This window comes from Zalophus californianus, chromosome 13 (assembly GCF_009762305.2).
Source record: "Zalophus californianus isolate mZalCal1 chromosome 13, mZalCal1.pri.v2, whole genome shotgun sequence".
NCBI classification, from domain to species: Eukaryota; Metazoa; Chordata; class Mammalia; order Carnivora; family Otariidae; genus Zalophus; species Zalophus californianus.
Window position 1 is genome coordinate 89,458,528 of NC_045607.1, and position 18,494 is coordinate 89,477,021.

An 18,494-nucleotide genomic window follows, 5' to 3' on the forward strand; every position below is an offset into this window, starting at 1 on the left:
TGGGGCGGAACTTCAGAAGGCAGAGCGAGGAGGAAGGAGCAGCCTCCACTGCGCGTGCGTGCGGCTGCCCTCCCCGGCCCGACCCACGCGGCGCGGCGTGGTGACGCCCGTGCGGCCCGAGGAAGGGGTGGGGTCGTGCCGGGGCGGGCCTCCGCGCTCCTCCCGCCCCCTCTCCATCCCGACTCTCCCTCCCCCTACCTCCCCCACACTGGGCCCCGTCAGCCCGAGGGTTCCTTCGTCGCTCATCTTCGCGTCGGCTCGGCCCGGCCCGGCCAGCGGGCAGATGCCCCGAGCTGCCGCTGCCGACGCCGCCGACTCGGCCGGTGGCGGTGTGGGAGGCGGGCGTCCGGCCCCGGGCCGCTGAGTGTGACGGACGGGGCCGGGGGCCGCCGGGCGCCGCGGCGTCGGCGCCTCCGCGCGGACCATGTATTTCCTGAGCGGCTGGCCCAAGAGGCTGCTGTGCCCTCTGGGGAGCCCGGCCGAGGCGCCTTTCCACGTTCAGTCCGACCCCCAGAGGACTTTCTTCGCCGTGCTGGCCCCGGTCCGCCTCAGCATCTGGTACAGCCGAGTAAGTAGAGCCGCCCGCCGCCTCTCGCCGCGCCCTCCGCGGCGCCTTGGCACGGTCCCGCCCTCAACTTCCACCCGGAGTCCCGCGCCCCTGCCCCTGGGCGCCGGACCCGCGGCTCCTCGGCGGCCGCGTCCCCGTTCGGCCGGGACTCGGGGGGCAGATGCGGCGGCGGCTGCCGAAAAGCCGTGCGCCTCCCCGCGTCGGAGCGGCGGCCGCGCACCGCGCACACCCGCGCGCTCCCTCGGCTGAGCCCAGACTTGCCCTGCGCTCCCTTCCCCCATTCCCTGAGGAGCAAATTTGTTTAAACTTTCCACAAATAGAAGTCTGGGCGCTGTGAGTTCCCAGCCGTCCCCTGCTTTCAAGGCCGTGGTCCTGGAGCTGGGGAGAGCCTGTTGGGCTTCACCCAGTGCCGGACTCCCGAGGCCTGCCACAACTTACTTCCAGCAGCTGCCGCCAGGATTCTTTAATTTTTACGAAAGGTCCCGCTTGTCCTGCTGCTCGCTCCCCCCCCAAACATCTGCCCACTTTCGGGCTAGTCCCCTTCTCTGCTGCCCTAGGGCTCCTCGTTAGAGGATTGTAGGGGGCTTCGGAGGAGCGGAAGTTGAACTCAGATCTGTCCGCGCTGCTTGCGGGTATTTAACACCTGGAAATAATAAGATTTGGGAAAAGCCTGAGACTGAGTTCTGTGTTTGCTGTCTGCGGAGTGCTGGTGTTTCATGCTAGTATCTAATTACCGAGTAGGTAAGAGAAAAAAAACACAAAAACTTCAAAAAATAAGTCGTGGATGGGATACTCCCCATTTCCCGCGAACGCTGCTCTAGGTCAGTGTATAAAAGCGACAGAATTAAAAAAAAAAAAAAAGTACTTGTTGTCCCCCCCCCCCCCGCCCCAAAGAAGGCAGTAGTAATCGACGTCAGAGTGGACTTTTTCTCTTTTTATAGCTGACTTGTCCGCGTGGAAATAGGTTGTGACCTTGGCTTTATTACATCTGTGTGGCACAGTGGCTTTACTGACTTGAGTTAAATTAGTGAAAACCCTCGACTGTCCGTACTGACCATTTGAATATTTATGTAAAGTCCTTGACTCTTCTCACGCACAGCCCTGGTAAACGTGATGGAATTTAGATATTTCTAGTATCTTTTTTATGTGACTGTCATAGTTAGGCCGTAAATCTGACTATTTGCCATTAAGTTGGGGCCGATTTAATTTTTAAATATGTATCAAAATAGGTTGTTACATAACCAGCAATGTGACTGTTCAGTCTGGTGCTTGATTTCATTTTCGAATATGTATATTGTATATCATTTGGTTTTTAAATGAGGTACTAATTCATTTACATTGTGTAGGCAGTGGAATAATTTTTATTTGCTTGGTTGTATATAACTATTATTTTTAAAGTACATGCAGAAAAAAATAATTATAACTTGAATGTTAAATTGTCTTCTGAGTTTAGTAATGACTTTCACTCTAATGTAACAGCCTAAAATTTAACTATCTCTAAAAAGGTAGCCCTAATTTAAGTTGAGGAAGCAGAACTAAATATGAGGGATGAATAGACCAGAAGCCTGTAGGTTACTTTATTGCTCTATAAAAGAAACAGAAATGTGCCTCAACTTTCTTAGGGATATTGTGAGTATTAAAAATATGTTTTTTTTTGCTTTTGCAGTTGGATACTATGTAAATTAGGCAGTTATGAAATTTAAAACAACTCCTACACCTTTCTTTAAACTTCCATCCTACACACAGATACCTACTTTCTACGAAGTCCTGGGGTTACTACCATTAAAACCCACTGTGCAAAGTTATGTCTAGAGACTCTGTGGGTTCACAAGTATGAGGTGAAATGAAATGCAGGAATACCATAGGGGAGGCTGCATGTTATGGTTAACCTTGATCTCTGGCATCAGCTTCATCACTTTAAAAATCAAGTATTGGATCAGATGGTTTTAAGATTTGTGCTTATATAGCTGGGATGATGGGAAACAGGTGCCAGACTACAGCTTTGAGTCTCTTCTGCCTGGAATATGCCTTTTTTCACTCTGAAAGTTTTTTTGGGGTGTGTGTGTGTGTGTGTTTAATTTCGAAACTTAACTGAAACTAAGTTAAAATCAGTTAGCAAACTCTTTTAAAAGTGAAAACACTTCTAGCTAAATTGAGTTATCACTTACTGCACACTTTAGAGTGAATTGATTTAAAATGTTCACATGAGAACATGAAAGCTTTGCTTTTGGAGAGATACTGTACATACAAGTAATTTTATAGAATAAAGTGAACACTGAAGATCTAAGGAAAGGTTTAATGGAGTTGAGGTCTTAAAAGCTGCTTGAGGGCGTTTGGAGACAAGGAGACACATGCACGAAGAGGTGAGGATATAGTATGATTTGCTTATTTGAAATTTTGTTGGGTCTCTCTTAGCAAGTTAAAGTCACTTAAGGATGAATTTTTAAAAAGAGAAAATGTGCATTTAATAGTCTAAACTGTTTTTTTTAAGTGTCCAAAAGAATTGCTGTGTTTAAAATGTTAAAATTAGTCATGAGACTAATTAAAGTAAAATCTCTAAGAATAACTTCCGTGCATTTTATGGGTCTTTCAGTGAACTTTTTTATACCTTACAGTTACTATTATGTACTCTATGTGTCCAGTTGTAGTATCAGTTTTATAGAGTCATAGCTCTTTAAAATTCTTTCCTAACTCCAAAATTGAGAGGAGCGCAAGTGTGGGGAGGGGCGGAAGGAGAGGGAGAGAGAATGCCAAGCCGACTCCCTGCTCAGTTGTGTGGAGTCGCCCGTGGGGATCGATTCCACGACCCTGAGACCATGACCTGCGCCGATATCAAGAGTCTGATGCTTAACCAGCTGAGCCATCCAGGCGCCCCTAGATATGTTTATGAACAAAAGATTTCCTACAGATACTCACTTTGCTTTATTTCATTTTTAGTGTGAAGGTGTAACTTGTTTTCAGTGTAACGTGTTGATGTAAATTTGTTTTCTCTACTTTGTGATTCTACTTAGAAGTTCTAAAAACTGCTCAGGAGTGTATAACGGGGATCATCCATATATTTTGGAACCCCAAAGGTGCTCAAAAAATGGTTTAGCACATATATGTTAGGTTGGGGTGGTAGGGGTATGACTTAATTGGTGGAGCAGTTGACAATGTATTTCTGCTAAGGGTATTGTAAAAGGACTAGTTTCAGCTTTGGGATTGAAGTTGCTGCTTAAATCATGGTATGATTTCTGACTGACCCATTTATGGTGGTTGTGGGATATTGTGTTTTGTACTGTACTAGAGAGCCTAGAATTATTTCTCTAATATACTGTTGAATTATGAATATTAAAGTCCACATATGTGGACCACAAAATGACACCTTAGAATGCTGTAATTCTAAATAAGTCTTATCTCAGTTTTCAGGTCATTATTTCGTGTGTGTATATATATATATATATATATATATAAATCACCCTTAAAAGTATTTTTGAACACCTTCTGTGAAAGATAGCGTAAATAGGCAATATATGAAAGGAATGAAGGGGCATGTTACATGTAACAAAACACTCTATCCAAAGATGTTAGTGTATTAATATGATAAATGAAAATTTTGTGAGTAACCACTGTGAAGGTTGCTAATAAAAAGCTAAATAGGCAAATAATTACTGAGCTTATGAAATGAATTATGTGTCTTTGAGTAACCCTGACTAGAAACTTATGTTCTTGTTGGTGTATGCTAATAATAGAGAACAATGAGGTAAATGTGCAAAGAAGCCATGTTGTAGGATTAGGTATATGGTTAACTGTGGACCTCAGGAAGGTCATTCAGTTTGTACCTATGTTTTCCCACTCTTCCATTTCTTACCTTCTCAACTCTGTTCTATTGCTCACTGCCTCCAGAGAGCCTTCTGTGTAAACTTACTGCTTAGAAGTCTTTTAGGGTTCACTGTTGGTTAAAGAGTGAAGTTCAAACTCCTTAGTTTGCTATCAGAGACACTCCCCTCTTGGGATGATCACTTGCCCCATCTCTGCCTATCAGAATATTATCTATCCTTTAGTTTCTGTTGAAATCCTACTTTCTCTATGAGTCATTTTTTTTTTAAAGATTTTATTTATTTATTTGACAGAGAGACACAGCGAGAGCAGGAACACAAGCAGGGGGAGTGGGAGAGGGAGAAGCTGGCTTCCCGCTGAGCAAGGAGCCTGATGTGGGACTCGATCCCAGGACCCTGGGATCATGACCTGAGCCGAAGGCAGACGCTTAACGACTGAGCCACCCAGGCGCCCTGAGTCATTCTTTATTTACCATAACCAGAAAGGTTCATTTTTTTTTGATGAACTAATGTTTGTAAGTGTAAGTTTTGCACACATGACTTAATTTTCCAATTAGATTTTAAGTTTTTGGAGGGCAGAAATGATCTTCTTTGTACTATCCATAATGCCTTGCACAAAAACATATGCTTAATAAGTATTTTTAAAATAATGAATTTAGGGTATCCTATGCATAGCAGAGAATTTCTTAAAGGTTTAATAAATGGAAGGTTTTTATTTATTTATTTATTTTTTAAAGATTGATTTATTTGAGAAAGAGAATGAGAGACAGAGAGCACAAGAGGGAAGAGGGTCAGAGGGAGAAGCGGACTCCCCGCTGAGCAGGGAGCCTGATGTGGGACTCAATCCCGGGACTCTGGGATCATGACCTGAGCCAAAGGCAGTTGCCCAACCAACTGAGCCACCCAGGCGCCCCTAAATGGAAGGTTTTTAAATGTTGACATTTAATAAAAGTAAACATGGTAGTACTAGATTACAAGTTAAATTCAGAAAAAGTTATTTTAGAGAGGGTTATTTAAATGAAAGTGAATTAAGTACTTTTTTTTTTATTACATACAGTCCAGTTATTTTAGAAAAGAGTAGTACGTGTTATTCACAATAGCCAAAATAGGGAAACAACCTAAGTGTGTGTCAGTGGACGACAAATGGATAAAGAAGATGTATATATACACAGTGGAATATTCTTCAGCCGCGAGAAAGCATAGCTTTCCATTCGTGGCAACATGGATGGACCTTGAGGGCATTATGCTAAGTAAAATAAGTTAGACAAAGACAGATACTGTTAGATGGCACTAATTTGTGGAATATAAAAAAGCCAAATGCATAGAAAGACTAGAATGGTGGTTACCAGAGGCTAGGAGGTGTGGCCCAAAGAGAGTTGTTCAAGGTGTACACACTTCAGATGTAAGGTAAATAAGATCTGGGGATTTAATGTTCAGCATAATGAGAATAGTTCCTAAAACTGTTTATATACTTGAAAGTTGCCAAGATAGTAGACCTTCCATGTTCTCACTGTGGAAAAGAAATGATAAACATGTGGTGCAGGCGTTAGCTAGCGCTGTGGTGGCAGTCATCTTGCAAGATGTAAGTGCATCAAACAGCATGTTGTGCATGTTCAGCGTATGCAGTGGTGTATGCCAGTTATAACTCAATAAAGCAAGGGGGACAAAGTGGTAGGTGGTAAAGAGTCCTCTACCAAAACTTACTATTGTGCAGTTTTATCCCCACCAGTTGAACTCCTGGTTCCCAGTCTGTGTTTATATTGAAGTGATCTGTGGAAAGCGTGGTCCCACAAAAAAGCAGCAGTATAAATATTTAAATAAAGACATTTCATCTATCTTCTTCAGGTGCTTGTGAATCATTGATGTGATCCATATTACAGATAAACATTCATTCTGAGTTTACTGTGGACTAGGTGCTTTACATCATGGGAAGCAGTGTTTCTTGAATTTAGGTTCTTCACTTGCCTCATTCGTGATTTTTGCCCTGTCCTTATAGTACTTCTCCAGTCTAACTTTTAAACTTGAAATTCTCTTTCAAAATAACTTTTATCTTTACAATAAATGGAAAGCTAGCACTACTTGGGTGAATACAGGGTTACTGTATGAGGAAACAATGAAAACAGTGTAATGAAAATCTAGGTTCCTGCCAAAGGCTCTTGCCCTTTTCTTAAAAAGGAGCAGTTAGCAGATACATGAGAAGTGTTTAGAGGTAAACTAGCCCCTCTCACAGATTTCCTTTTTACCTAAATCAAAAAGATTGAAGAATTGGAAAAATTATTTTCTCACTGTATGATTAAATAGTACAGTGACTGTCACCTAAAATAGTGGTGTAGGAAATACTGTGTTAAGGCATTGTATTCATTGCCAAATATGCAATTTATCAAATTAGAATAAATTTACAATTTATTTTTAAAAAAGATTTTATTTGACAGAGAGACACAGCAAGAGAGGGATCACAAGCAGGGGGAGTGGGAGAGGGAGAAGCAGGCTTCCCGCGGAACAGGGAGCCCCACGTGGGGCTCAATCCCAGGACCCTGGGATCATGACCTGAGCCGAAGGCAGACGCTTAATGACTGAGCCACCCAGGCGCCCCTACAATTTAAAAGTATTTAAAAATAATCTAGAATTGACTTGCCACAAAGTGAGAGAATTGCTTAATTAAAAATATTTTATTGACTGTCAAGCATCAGTTGGTTGGAATCAAGGTATCTTACGTTTCTTTTAAATTCATTATAATTGGGCGCCTGGGTGGCTCAGTCGTTAAGCGTCTGCCTTCGGCTCAAGTCATGATCCCAGGGTTCTGGGATCGAGCCCCACATCGGGCTCCCTGCTCCGTGGGAAGCCTGCTTCTCCCTCTCCCACTCCCCCTGCTTGTGTTCCTGCTCTCTCTGTGTCTCTCCTCTGTCAAATAAATAAATAAAATCTTTAAAAAAAAAAAATAAATTCATTATAATTGCTTTGAGTTGCTGTCCCAAATCTGTCTCCCCAAGTGATTTGCCTTATGTCCATAATATATCATACATAAATTTACATATGAGATTCTGAATATTACTGTGGGTATACAGTAGAATTTGCTGTGGTTTAATTTTCTAACAGCTTTATTCATGTGTATGAGTATATTGTAAATGCACACTGATTTTTTAGTAAATTTATAGAGTTGTGCAACCATCATCACAGTCTAGTTTTAGGACATTTTTAGCAACCCAAAAAGTGTCATGTCCGTTTGCATTTAACTACTGCTCCCACTCCAGCCCCAGGAAACCGTTGGCCTTTTTGTCCCTTTAGATTTGGCTTTTCTAGAAATGTCCTACAAAGGTAGTCATATAATGTGTGGTCTCTTGTGTCTGGCCTTTATTTAGCACACTGTTTCTGTGGTACTGCTTTTCATAGCTGAGTAGTATTCCATTGTGTGGCTGTACCGCATCTTAAAAATCCATTTACCAGTTGATAGATATTCGATTGTTTCTGTTTTGAGGTCATTATGGGTAATGCCGCTATAAACAACTATATATATGTCTTTGCAAGGATGTATATTATTATTCCTTATAGGGAGATACTGAGGAGTGGAACTATTGGGTCATATAGTAAGTTGATGTTTAGCTTTTTTAGGAAACTGCCAAACTATTGCACAGTAGCGGTAGCATTTTACAGCCCTACCAGCAAAGTCTGAAAGTTTGTTTCTCCACATCCTTCTCAACACTGGCTGTTTTAAGTCTTTTTTTTTTACTAATTTATTTATTCATTTATTTTTAAAGATTTTATTTATTTGACAGAGCACAAGCAGAGAGAGAGAGAGGGAGAAGCAGGTTGCCTGCTGGGCAAGGAGCCCAATGTGGGACTCGATCCCAGGACCCTGGGATCATGACCTGTGCCGAAGGCAGCCGCTTAACTGACTGAGCCACCCAGGCGTCCCTTAAGTCTTTTATTACAGTCATTGTGTTTGTAGTGGTATCTCATTGTGACTTTGATTTGTACTTTCCTAATGACTGTGAATGTTTAGCTTTTTTTCATGAGCTTAGTAGTCATTTGTATACCTTATTTGATGAAATGTCTATTCAGATACTCCCCACCCCCCTTGTTAATTGGAGTGTTTTTGCCTTAGTGAGTTGTAAGGGTTCTGAATTTTCAGGTTCTTAGTGGTGTCTTTTGGAAAGTAAAAGCTTAATTTTGATGAAGTCTAGCTTTTTTTTTTTTTCTTTTATGAATCATGCTTTTTGTGTGCTAAAAAACTTTTGGCCAATGCAAGGTTATAGCATCTTATGTTTGCTTTTATAATTTTTATAAATTGAGCTCTTAAGTCTGTCATCCATTTTGAGTTGACTTTTGTTTGTAAAGATCTAAGTTCAGGGTTTTTTTTTTTTTTTTTGAAGATTTTATTTATTTATTTCACAGAGAGACACAGCGAGAGAGGGAACACCTGCAGGGGGAGTGGGAGAGGGAGAAGCAGGCTCCCCACTGAGCAGGGAGCCCGACGTGGGGCTCGATCCCAGGACCCTGGGATCATGACCTGAGCCGAAGGCAGATGCTTAACCCACTGAGCCACCCAGGTGCTCCTTTGTTTTTGTTTTTTTAACTTATAGATCCAGTTGTCTTAGCACAGTTTGTCGGAAAGACTTCACCATTGAATTGCATTGGCACCTTTGTTAAACATCAATTGATTTGTAACAATAAGGGGTTATTTCTGAATTTTCTATTGTTTTATTCATCAATATGTCTATTCGAGCATCCCACTGTAGCTTTTCTGCAAGTTTAGAAATTGGGTGGTAAAAGTCCTCTACTTTGTTTCAAAATTATTTTGCCTATTCCAGATCCTTTGCATTTCTGTTTAAATTTTAGGATTATCTTGTCAATTTCTACAAAAAAAAAACCACTCCAAAACAAAAATTGGGATTTTTCAGGGGATTGCACTGAATCCGTAGATCAGTAGAGTTGGTATCTTAATGGTATAGAATATTCCAGTCTATGAACATGCTGTGCAGTGTCTTTCCATTTTAGATTTAAAAAAAGTTTTCTTAGTATTTTGTAGTTTCAGTGCACAGATCTTCACTTTTGTTAAGTTTATTCCTAAGTGATTTTGTTTGTGATGGTCTTGTGGATGTAATTGTTAATTTCATTTTCATATTGTTATATGTATATAGATGCAAAATTGATTTTTGTATATTGCTGTTTTGCATCCTTGCCAAAACTTATTCTCATAGGGTATTTTTTTTAAAGATTTATTTATTTTAGAGGGAGAGAGTGTGAGCATGTGTGTGCAAGTGGGGGAAAGGGCCGAGGGAGAGGGAAAGAGAATCGCAAGCAGACTCTGTGCTGAGCGCAGAGCCCTACATGGGGCCAGTCTCACGACCATGAGATCATGGCCTGAGCCAAAACCAACAGTTGGATGTTCAACCGACTGAACCACCAGGGTGCCCCTCAGTTTTTTATAGTTATAACTAATAAACAAATTCAGCAGAATGCCAAGGCACAAAACATGCAGAAATCAGTTGCCTGTCTATATCATAACATCATTGAAAAATGAAGTTAAGAAAACAATTTACAATAGCGTCAAAAAGAAATAGGATTAAGCTTAACTAAGGAAGTGACAGACTTGTATGCTGAAAACTATAAAACAATTGCTGAAAGAAATTAGAGATGTAAATAAATGGTAAGAAATCCCATATTCACAGATTATTAAGATGCCAGTACTACCCAAAGCAGCTTACAGATTCAGTGTGCTTCTAATGGCTTGCTTTTTTTTTTTTTGGTAGAAATATAAAAATCCATCCTAAAATTAATCTGGAATCTCAAGCGGTTCCTCTCATCAGTTTAGACAAAATTTTAGCAATTTTATAGATCTTTTCAGTGAGCCAACTTTTGGTTTTACTTATCTTTTACTGATCTGTTAATTTTGTGTTTTCTATTTTTTTATTTCTGTGTTGATTTTTAAATTATTTTCTTTGGGTTTGGTGTTGTGTGTTCAGTGGGTTTGGACAAATGTATAATGACCTGTATCTGTCATTGTAATGTCATGTAGAATATTTTCCTTGCCCTAGAAATCCCTTGTGCTCTGCCTGTTCATCTCCCCCGCCCCCAACATTTGATAACCACCAATTTTATTTTCAGTTCAGTTTTTAAAAGTTAATCATTTCTAAAATTTAATCATTTCTTTCAATCATCACATGGGTTATTTACAAGTATGTGGTTTAATTTCCAAATATTTGAGGATTTTCCAAAATCTTTGTAATTGATTCCTAACTTAATTCCATTGTGGTTTGGGACTATATTTTGAATGATTTTATTCCTTTAAGACCTGTTTTATGGATTGGCATATACTTTGTGTTGGAAAATGTTTGATGTGCACTTGTAAGGAATATTCTACTATTGGCAGAGTGTTCTCTAAATGGTAGGTTAAATTGGTTGGCATGGTCGTTCAAGTTTTCTGTATCCTTGTTAATGGTTCGGTCTAGCTCTGTCAGTTATTGAGAGTGGAGATTGAAATCTCCAATTCTATTATTGAATTGCTTTCTCTTTCAATTCTGTGGGTTTTTGCTTCATATATTTTTGGGCTGCATAGTTTGTATACATTTTTAACGGTTATAGTTGCCTTTTGTATTGACCTTTTTATCATCATTGGTTCTCTCCACTAATGTTTCTTTTCTTAAAGTATTTCGTTGTGTATTAATATTGCCACTTGAGTTCTCTTATGGTTACCACTTGTGTGACATACTTTTTTTACCCTTCTGGTTTCACAGACTAATTACTTTTTTGAATCTAAAGTATGTCTTGTATGGACATTTATTTAGATCTTCCTTTTTTTTGTTTTTGTTTTTTGTTTTTTCCCCAAATCCAGTCTGGTAATCTCTGCCATTTGATTGGAGTGTTTAGTCCGTTCACATGTAATTATTGATAGGGTTGGATTTATATCAGCTGTTTTGGTATTTTGTTTTCTGTATTTCCCATGTCCTTTGTTTACTCTTCTAATTACTTTGATTTTTTTTTTAAGATCTTATTTGTTTATTTGAGAGCACGCACACACGCACGAGCTGTGGGGAGGGTTAGAGGGAGAAGAAGAAGCAAACTCTGCTGAGCAGGGAGCCCAATGCAGGACTTGATCCCAGGACTCTGGGATCATGACCTGAGCCGAAGGCAGGCACTTAACCAACTGGGCCACCCAGGCATCCAACGCTTTGATTTTTAACCATATTTTTCTGATTTATTTTATTAACAGTTTCTCTAGTGATTACAATGTGCATCTTATTATACTTTGGATTAATACTGAATTCTGGTAAAATATAGCAATTTTTTCAGCCTTTTTTCTTTCATGGCTTTTTAAAAATATTTGAGTATAGTTGACAATGTTAACATTAGTTTCAGGTGTACAACAAAGTGATTCAACATGTCTGTACATTATGCTGTCCTCACAAGTGGAGCTACTATATAACCTATTACAGTATTATTGACTATGTTCCTTATGCTGTACTTATCCCTGTGACTTATTTAATTCATAACTGGATTTACTTTTCATTTTTTTTTTTTTTAAAGATTCTGTTTACTTATTTGACAGAGAGAGAGGGAGCACTAGCAGGGGGAGCTGCAGGCAGAGGGAGAGGGAGAAACAGGCTCCCCTGATGTGGGACTCGATCCCAGGACCCTGGGATCATGACTTGAGCCAAAGGCAGACACTGAACTGACTGAGCCACCCAGGTGCCCCCACTTTTCATTTTTTTAAAGTGGTAAATGTGTGTAAAAAATTTGCCTTTTTAATAATTTTGAAATGTGTATTTCTGAGGCTTTAAGTACATTTACGTTGTTGTGCAGCCATCACCATCCATTCCCAGAACATTTTTCATCTTCCCAGATTGAAAGTCCATACGCAGTAAACAATAATTCCCTAATTCTCCCTTGTCCTCTTACCTGGCAATCACCATTCTACTTTCTGTCTCTATGAATTTCACTGTTGTGGAAACACAATATTTGTCTGTTAGTGATAAATTTATTTCATTTGGCATGTTTTCAGGGTTCTTTTATGTTCTAGTATGTAACAACATTTGCTCCCTTTTTAAGGCTGAGTAATATTCCATTGTGTATATGTATTTAATCCATTCATTCATTGATGGACACTTAGGTTGCTTCCATTTTTTGGCTATTGTGAGTAATGCTGCTGGAACGTTGGTGTTCAAGCCCTTGCTTTTGATTCTTTGGTGTATATATCCCAAAGTGGAATGTGTGGATTATATGGTAATTCTACGTTTAATTTTTTGAGAAATCACCACACTGTTTTTCACAGTGGCTGCACCATTTTACATTCCCACCAGTAATGCACAAGCGTTCCAATTTCTCCACATCCTTACCAACACTTGTTCTTTTCTGTTTTTTTTTTTTTTTTGTTGATTGTCATCCTGATGGGTGCAAAGTGGTATCTCATTGTGGTTTTTTTGATTTCCATTTATTTAATAGCAAGTGATGTTGAGTATCATCTCCAAATTCAGTGTCTTAAAGTTTTTATCCTGTGTTTTCTTCTAAGAGTTTTAGTTTTACCTCTTTATTTTTAGGTCTGTGCTCCATTTTGAATTAGTTTTTGGGTCAACTTTTATTTTTTCATGTGGATATCCAGTTTTCCTAGTGCTTTTTGTTGAAAAGGCTATTCTTTTCTCTTACTGAATGTTCTTGGCATCCTTATGAAATGTTTTTTTTAACAGTACATACAAGGCTTTATTTCTGAGCTCTTTGTTGTATTTTGTTGTTCTGTTTGTCAGTCTTTACTCCAGTATGGTATTGTGTTTTCATTACCATAGTTTTATAGTAAGTTTTGAATCAAAGTGTGAGACCTCCAACTTTGCTTTTTTTTTTTTTAAGATTGTTTTGAGTATTTGGGATCCCTTGAGATTCCGTATTAATTTTTAAGGTGAATTTTCATATTTCTGCCCCCCCCCCCCCCCCCGGTGCTGTTGAGATTTTGATAGGTATTACATTGACTCTGTAGATTGTCTAGGGTAGTATTGACATCTTAATATCATCTTGTAATTCAGGAACACAGGAGGTCTTTTTCTTTTATCTGCATCTTTAATTTATTTCAGCAACATTTTTGTGGTTTTCAGTGTACAGGTGTTTCACTTCATTGGTTAAGCTTAATCCTAAATATGCTGTATTCTTTTTCATGCTACTCCAAATGGAATTGTTTTCTTAATTTCATTTTTGGATATTTGTTATTACAGAGAAATGCATCTGACTTTTGTGTATTGATACTGTATCCTGAAATTGCCCTAAATTTATCACTTCTAACAGTTGTGTGTGGAATTTGTATGATTTTCTACACTTAAGATCATGTTATTGGAGACCAGAGATAATGTTTCTTATTCTTTTTCCATTTGGATGCCTTTTATTTTTCTCACTGACTGCTCTGATTAGGACTTGCAGTACTATTTCAAATGGAAGTAGTAAAAGTAAGCATCTTGGGTCTTGTTCCTGACATTAAAGGAAAAGCTTTTCGGTTTTTCACCATTGAATGTAATATTGGCTGTAGGTTTTCATACAGGGCTTTTGTTGAGGTGGTTTCCTTCTGTTGGTATTTTGTTGAATGTTTTGATCATGAAAAGGTGTCGAGTTTTGTTAAATGCTCTTTCTGAATCCATTGAAATGGTCATTTTTTTTTTCTGTTAATGTGGTGTATTACATTGATTTTTCATGTGTTGAATGATCCTTGCATTCCAGGAATAAATTACACGGGACATAGTTTATAATTCCTATGCAATTGAATTTGGTTTGCTAGTGTTTTGTTGAAGATTTTTGCATCTGTGTTCTTTAGGGGTATTGACTTGTACATAGTTTTCTTTTCTTGTAATGTCTTTTTCTTTAATATGAGGGTAATGTTGCCTCTTAGAATGAGTTAGTAAACGTTCCTGCCTCAGTTTTTTGGAAGAGTTTGAGAGAAGAATTAGTGCTAATTTTCCTTTAAATTTTGGTGGAATCCACTAGTCATCAGTCGTGGGCTTTTCTTTTTTGGGAGGTTTTTGATTATTGATTCAGGCTTCTTACTAGTTATAAGTTTATTCAGATTTCTAATTTTTTTATGATTAAGTCTTGGTTGTGTGTTTTTAAGAATTTGTCTATTTCACCCAGGTTATCTAATTTGTTAGCATATAATTCATAGTAGTGTCTTCTCTATCATCCCTGAGTTTAGTTATTTGAGTCTTTTTTTTTTTAGTCTAGCTAAGGTTTCATAATTTTGATCTTTTAGAAGAACCAATTCTTGGTTTCTTTGATTTTCTGTCTCTCTTTTTTAAAGATTTTATTTATTTGACAGAGACAGACAGCGAGAGACGGAACACAAGCAGGGGAAGTGTGAGAGGGAGAAGGAGCCTTCCCGCTGAGCAGGGAGCCCAATGCTGGGCACGATCCCAGGACTCTGGGATCATGATCTGAGCTGAAGGCAGACGCTTAACGACTGAGCCACTCAGGCGCCCATCTCTCTCTTTTTTTTTTTTAAAAAAAAGATTTTATTCACTTGAGAGAGAGCACAAGCATGAATGGGGGGCAGAGGCAGAGGGAGAAGCAGACTCCCCGTTGAGCAGGGAGCCCAATGTAGGGCTCGATCCCAGGACCCTGGGATCATGACCTGAGCCGAAGGCAGACACTTAAACAACTGAGCCACCCAGGTGCCCTGATTTTCTCTATTTTTTATTTCATTTTACTTTTCTCTTCTTTAATCTTTATGATTTCCTTATTCTAGCTTTGGGTTAAGTTGTTCTTTTTGTATTCCCATCAGATGTCAAGTGAGGTTGATTTGAGACCTTTTTCTTTCTTCATATAACTTTTTACAATAGTACATTTCCCATTTTGCACTGCCTTTGTTGCATCCCATACATTTTGGTTATGTTGTGTTTTCATTTATCACAAGGTATTTTTTGATTCCCATTGTGGTTTTTTTCCTTTCCCATTGGTTAAGAATGTGTTGCTTAATTTTCACATAATTTGTGAGTTTCCAGGTTTATTTTGTTGTTGATCTTTAGTTTCATTTTGTTGTGATCAGGAAAAATACTTTTGATTGTTTCAGTCTTTATAAGTTTATTAAGACTTGTTTTGTGGCCTAATTTATGGTCTGTCTTGGAGAATAGTCCATGTGCACTGGGCAGAAATGTATATTTTTCTGTTGTGTGGAGTGATTGGTATGTCTACTAGGTCCAGTTAGTTTATAGTGCTGTTCAAGTTATCTGTTTCCTTATTTTCTGTGTGTTCTGTTTTACATTACCTTCTTTGAGGTATCATTGTATAGTATGTTACATCTGTGTATGTTGTAAACATATGTAAATATGATGTATTATATAATTGTCCTTGAACGACACAAGGGTTAGGGACACTGATCCCCTGCGCAGTCACGCATCCATGTATAACCTTTGGTTTCCCCCAAACTTAAGTACTAATAGCTTACTGTTGACTGGAAACCTTACTGATAACAGTTGGTTAACACATATCTTTCAGGTATTATGTATTGTATTCCTACAATAAGATAAGCCAGAGAAAAGAATATGTTATTAAGAAAATTATAAGGAACAAAAGATGCATTACTGTATTTATTAAGAAAAAAGTCTGCATGTAAGTGGACTTTCACAGTTAAAACCTGTGTTATTCAGGGTTCAACTATATTTTTAAAAACTATTGTTTTGTAAATCCTGATATTTTTTAGAGAAATTAAAAGGAAAAGTGATAAAAGATGTGCATTTATATTAATGTGTGTATTTAGCGTTCTCTGTGTTTCTTCCTTTGGTTTTGAGTAACTGTGTAACTCACACTAAACCACTACCTGGTTTAGTGATTTGCTAGGAAAGCTCAACGTACTCAGCATATAGTCCTACTCATGTCTATAATTTGTTACAACAAAAGGAGAGAAAGCAAATTTGCCAAGGTAAGTCTCATTGGGGATAATCTCTTAGAACCAGGTGCAAGCTCTCAATAATCCTTTTTCAGTGCAGTCGTATAAGATGTGCTTATTTCTTCCAGCATCAGATTTTTGTGACAGCATATATGCAGTGTTGACTACCAGGGAAGCTCATTATAGACTCGTTCCCCAAGGTTTTTATTGGGGCCTTTCTATCTAGCCCATACCCTGAAGGAAAACAGGTGTTTCAGCATAAGCCCTGTGTTTTGTAGAGTTTAGGTACATTTAGCTATTTGTATCAGTTAAGCAGTGGTGAAAGCTCTCCCCACATCCAAGTTCCCAGATGCCAGCCAAGGATCAACCTTACATGCAGGTCTTTTTTAGTATAGCATTCTCAGGCTTGTTAATTTTTTTGTGCATGCTATTTGATGTCATTTCTCTTCTGAGAGATCTCTTCGTATTTTTGTAAGGCAGGTCTGCTGGCAACAAATTTTCAATCTCAATATCTGGAAATTGCTTTGCTTTGCCTGCAGTTTTGAAGAATAATCCTGTTGGACATAGAATTCATGGCTGACAGGTTTTTTTGTTTGTTTCAGCGTTTATGTATTTTGTTTCATTGCCTCCTGGCCTCCATTGGTTCTGGTGAGAAGTCAGCTGTTAATCATATTTTTGTTCTTTTGTGTGTGATTAGTCATTTTCTTTTCTTCCAGCATTTTCTTGTTGGTTTTCAGTAGTTTATGTGTGGTATATGTACATAGGTACGTATGTAGGTATTTATCCCACTTATGTTTGTCAAGCATTGTGAATCTGGGGCTTAATGTCTTTTATCAAACTTGGGGCATTCACAGCCATTATTTCTTTAATTTTTTTTTTTTAATCCTTTATAACATTTCTTGGAACATCCCATTATACATATGTTGCTTCACTTGTTGTCCCACAGCCTCTGATGCTCTCTTCACTTTAGACTTTCTTCTGTTTTTTAGATTGGATAATTTTATTGAACTATTTTCATGGTTTTTTTTTTTTTGAAATTTTTTTGTCCTCTCAAACCTGCTGAGTATATATAATGAAGTTCTCATTTCAGTTATACTTTTAAATTTTAGAATTTCTAGAATTCTTTTTTATTGCTCTTTATTGAGGTTCCCCACTTGTTGAGGTATTATATTTTTATTTCTTTAATATGTTTATCATGACTTGTGAATTTTTGTCTGCTATTCTAGGTCCACTCAGAGATGAGTTTCTTTTTCCATCAGTCTGGGTCACACTTTTCCAGTTTCTTTGTGAGTCTTCTAATTTTTGGTTTATAATTGGGCATTTTAGATAACTTGTTTTCTGAGGGTTATTGTTGCTGATTTTGTGTTTTAGTATTGTTTTTTAGTAACTCGTCTGATTTAATTTGTAAAATTTATCTCCCCTGCAGTGTGCAGCCACTGACTGAATTCTCTGCTTTATTTTTTCTTATTTTTATCATGGCTTTCTTGGGGTTGCCTCTATGCATAAAACATCTTGAGCTAGTAAGGCATCTGTTCTCTGTTGATTAATCTGTATGTGTGTTGGGAAGTGCTTGCAAAATTCAGGACTTTTTTTATCAACACAAAGGTTCCAGCTTTTACTTCCTGCTGGGCCCTTCCGTGACTTTCTTGGGAACAGCCTTCCAGTGAGCCAGTGATGTGTGGGGAGCTTGGCCATTCTTTGCTCTTCTCTGTGCATTTACACAGCCTCTGTGTTAGACAGGGATGAGTGTAGAGCTTGGGTCTTTAGGTTTTTCCTCTTTAGAAGTAAGGAACACTGTCTCACAGTGAGTCAACGATATGTGGTGGGCTTTTCTGTTCCCTCTCTGGCTTTCTTATTTCCAGGATCTCCCTGTTATATTTCTGGATGGCCAAAGGATGTGCTGCTTGCCCAAAGCAGGTCTGCAACCTTTGGCTAGCAGCACTGTCAGCTTTCCAAGGAATTTGGTATTTTTCTGACAGCGCTAAAGAGTGAGTTGCCCTCTGCTCCATGTCAAGGCAGCCCATGTCTGGCAGCAGAGTAGCTGCTGTTTCATGGACAGCCCCATCCTGGTGGCACTACTGCCTACCAGTAAAGCTTTGGGGAGACAACAGGTACAGTTCTGGAAGGAACATCATCTATTCCCATTGTTCTTATCTGAAGTTCAGTGGTTTTTCATGAATAAATGTTTCTTAATTTTTTGTCTTTCCCAAATATTTGAAGTGGTTGTTTTGACAGTTGTATGGTTGTTTGGGGAGCA

General features: G+C 38.8%; 1 protein-coding gene across 4 annotated transcripts in view; it reads left to right on the forward strand.

Moving 5' to 3' along the window:
* The first annotated feature begins 218 nt into the window (after positions 1 to 218).
* Positions 219 to 18,494, forward strand: part of RIC1 (RIC1 homolog, RAB6A GEF complex partner 1) — a 168,277-nt gene continuing 150,001 nt past the window's right edge. For all 4 annotated transcript variants that reach the window (XM_027615552.2, XM_027615551.2, XM_027615550.2 and 1 more), the window contains exon 1: positions 219 to 568. In XM_027615552.2, coding sequence (XP_027471353.2) covers positions 425 to 568 — 144 coding nt within the window. In that variant the 5' untranslated portion in view covers positions 219 to 424. The remainder of the gene's footprint in view (positions 569 to 18,494) is intronic.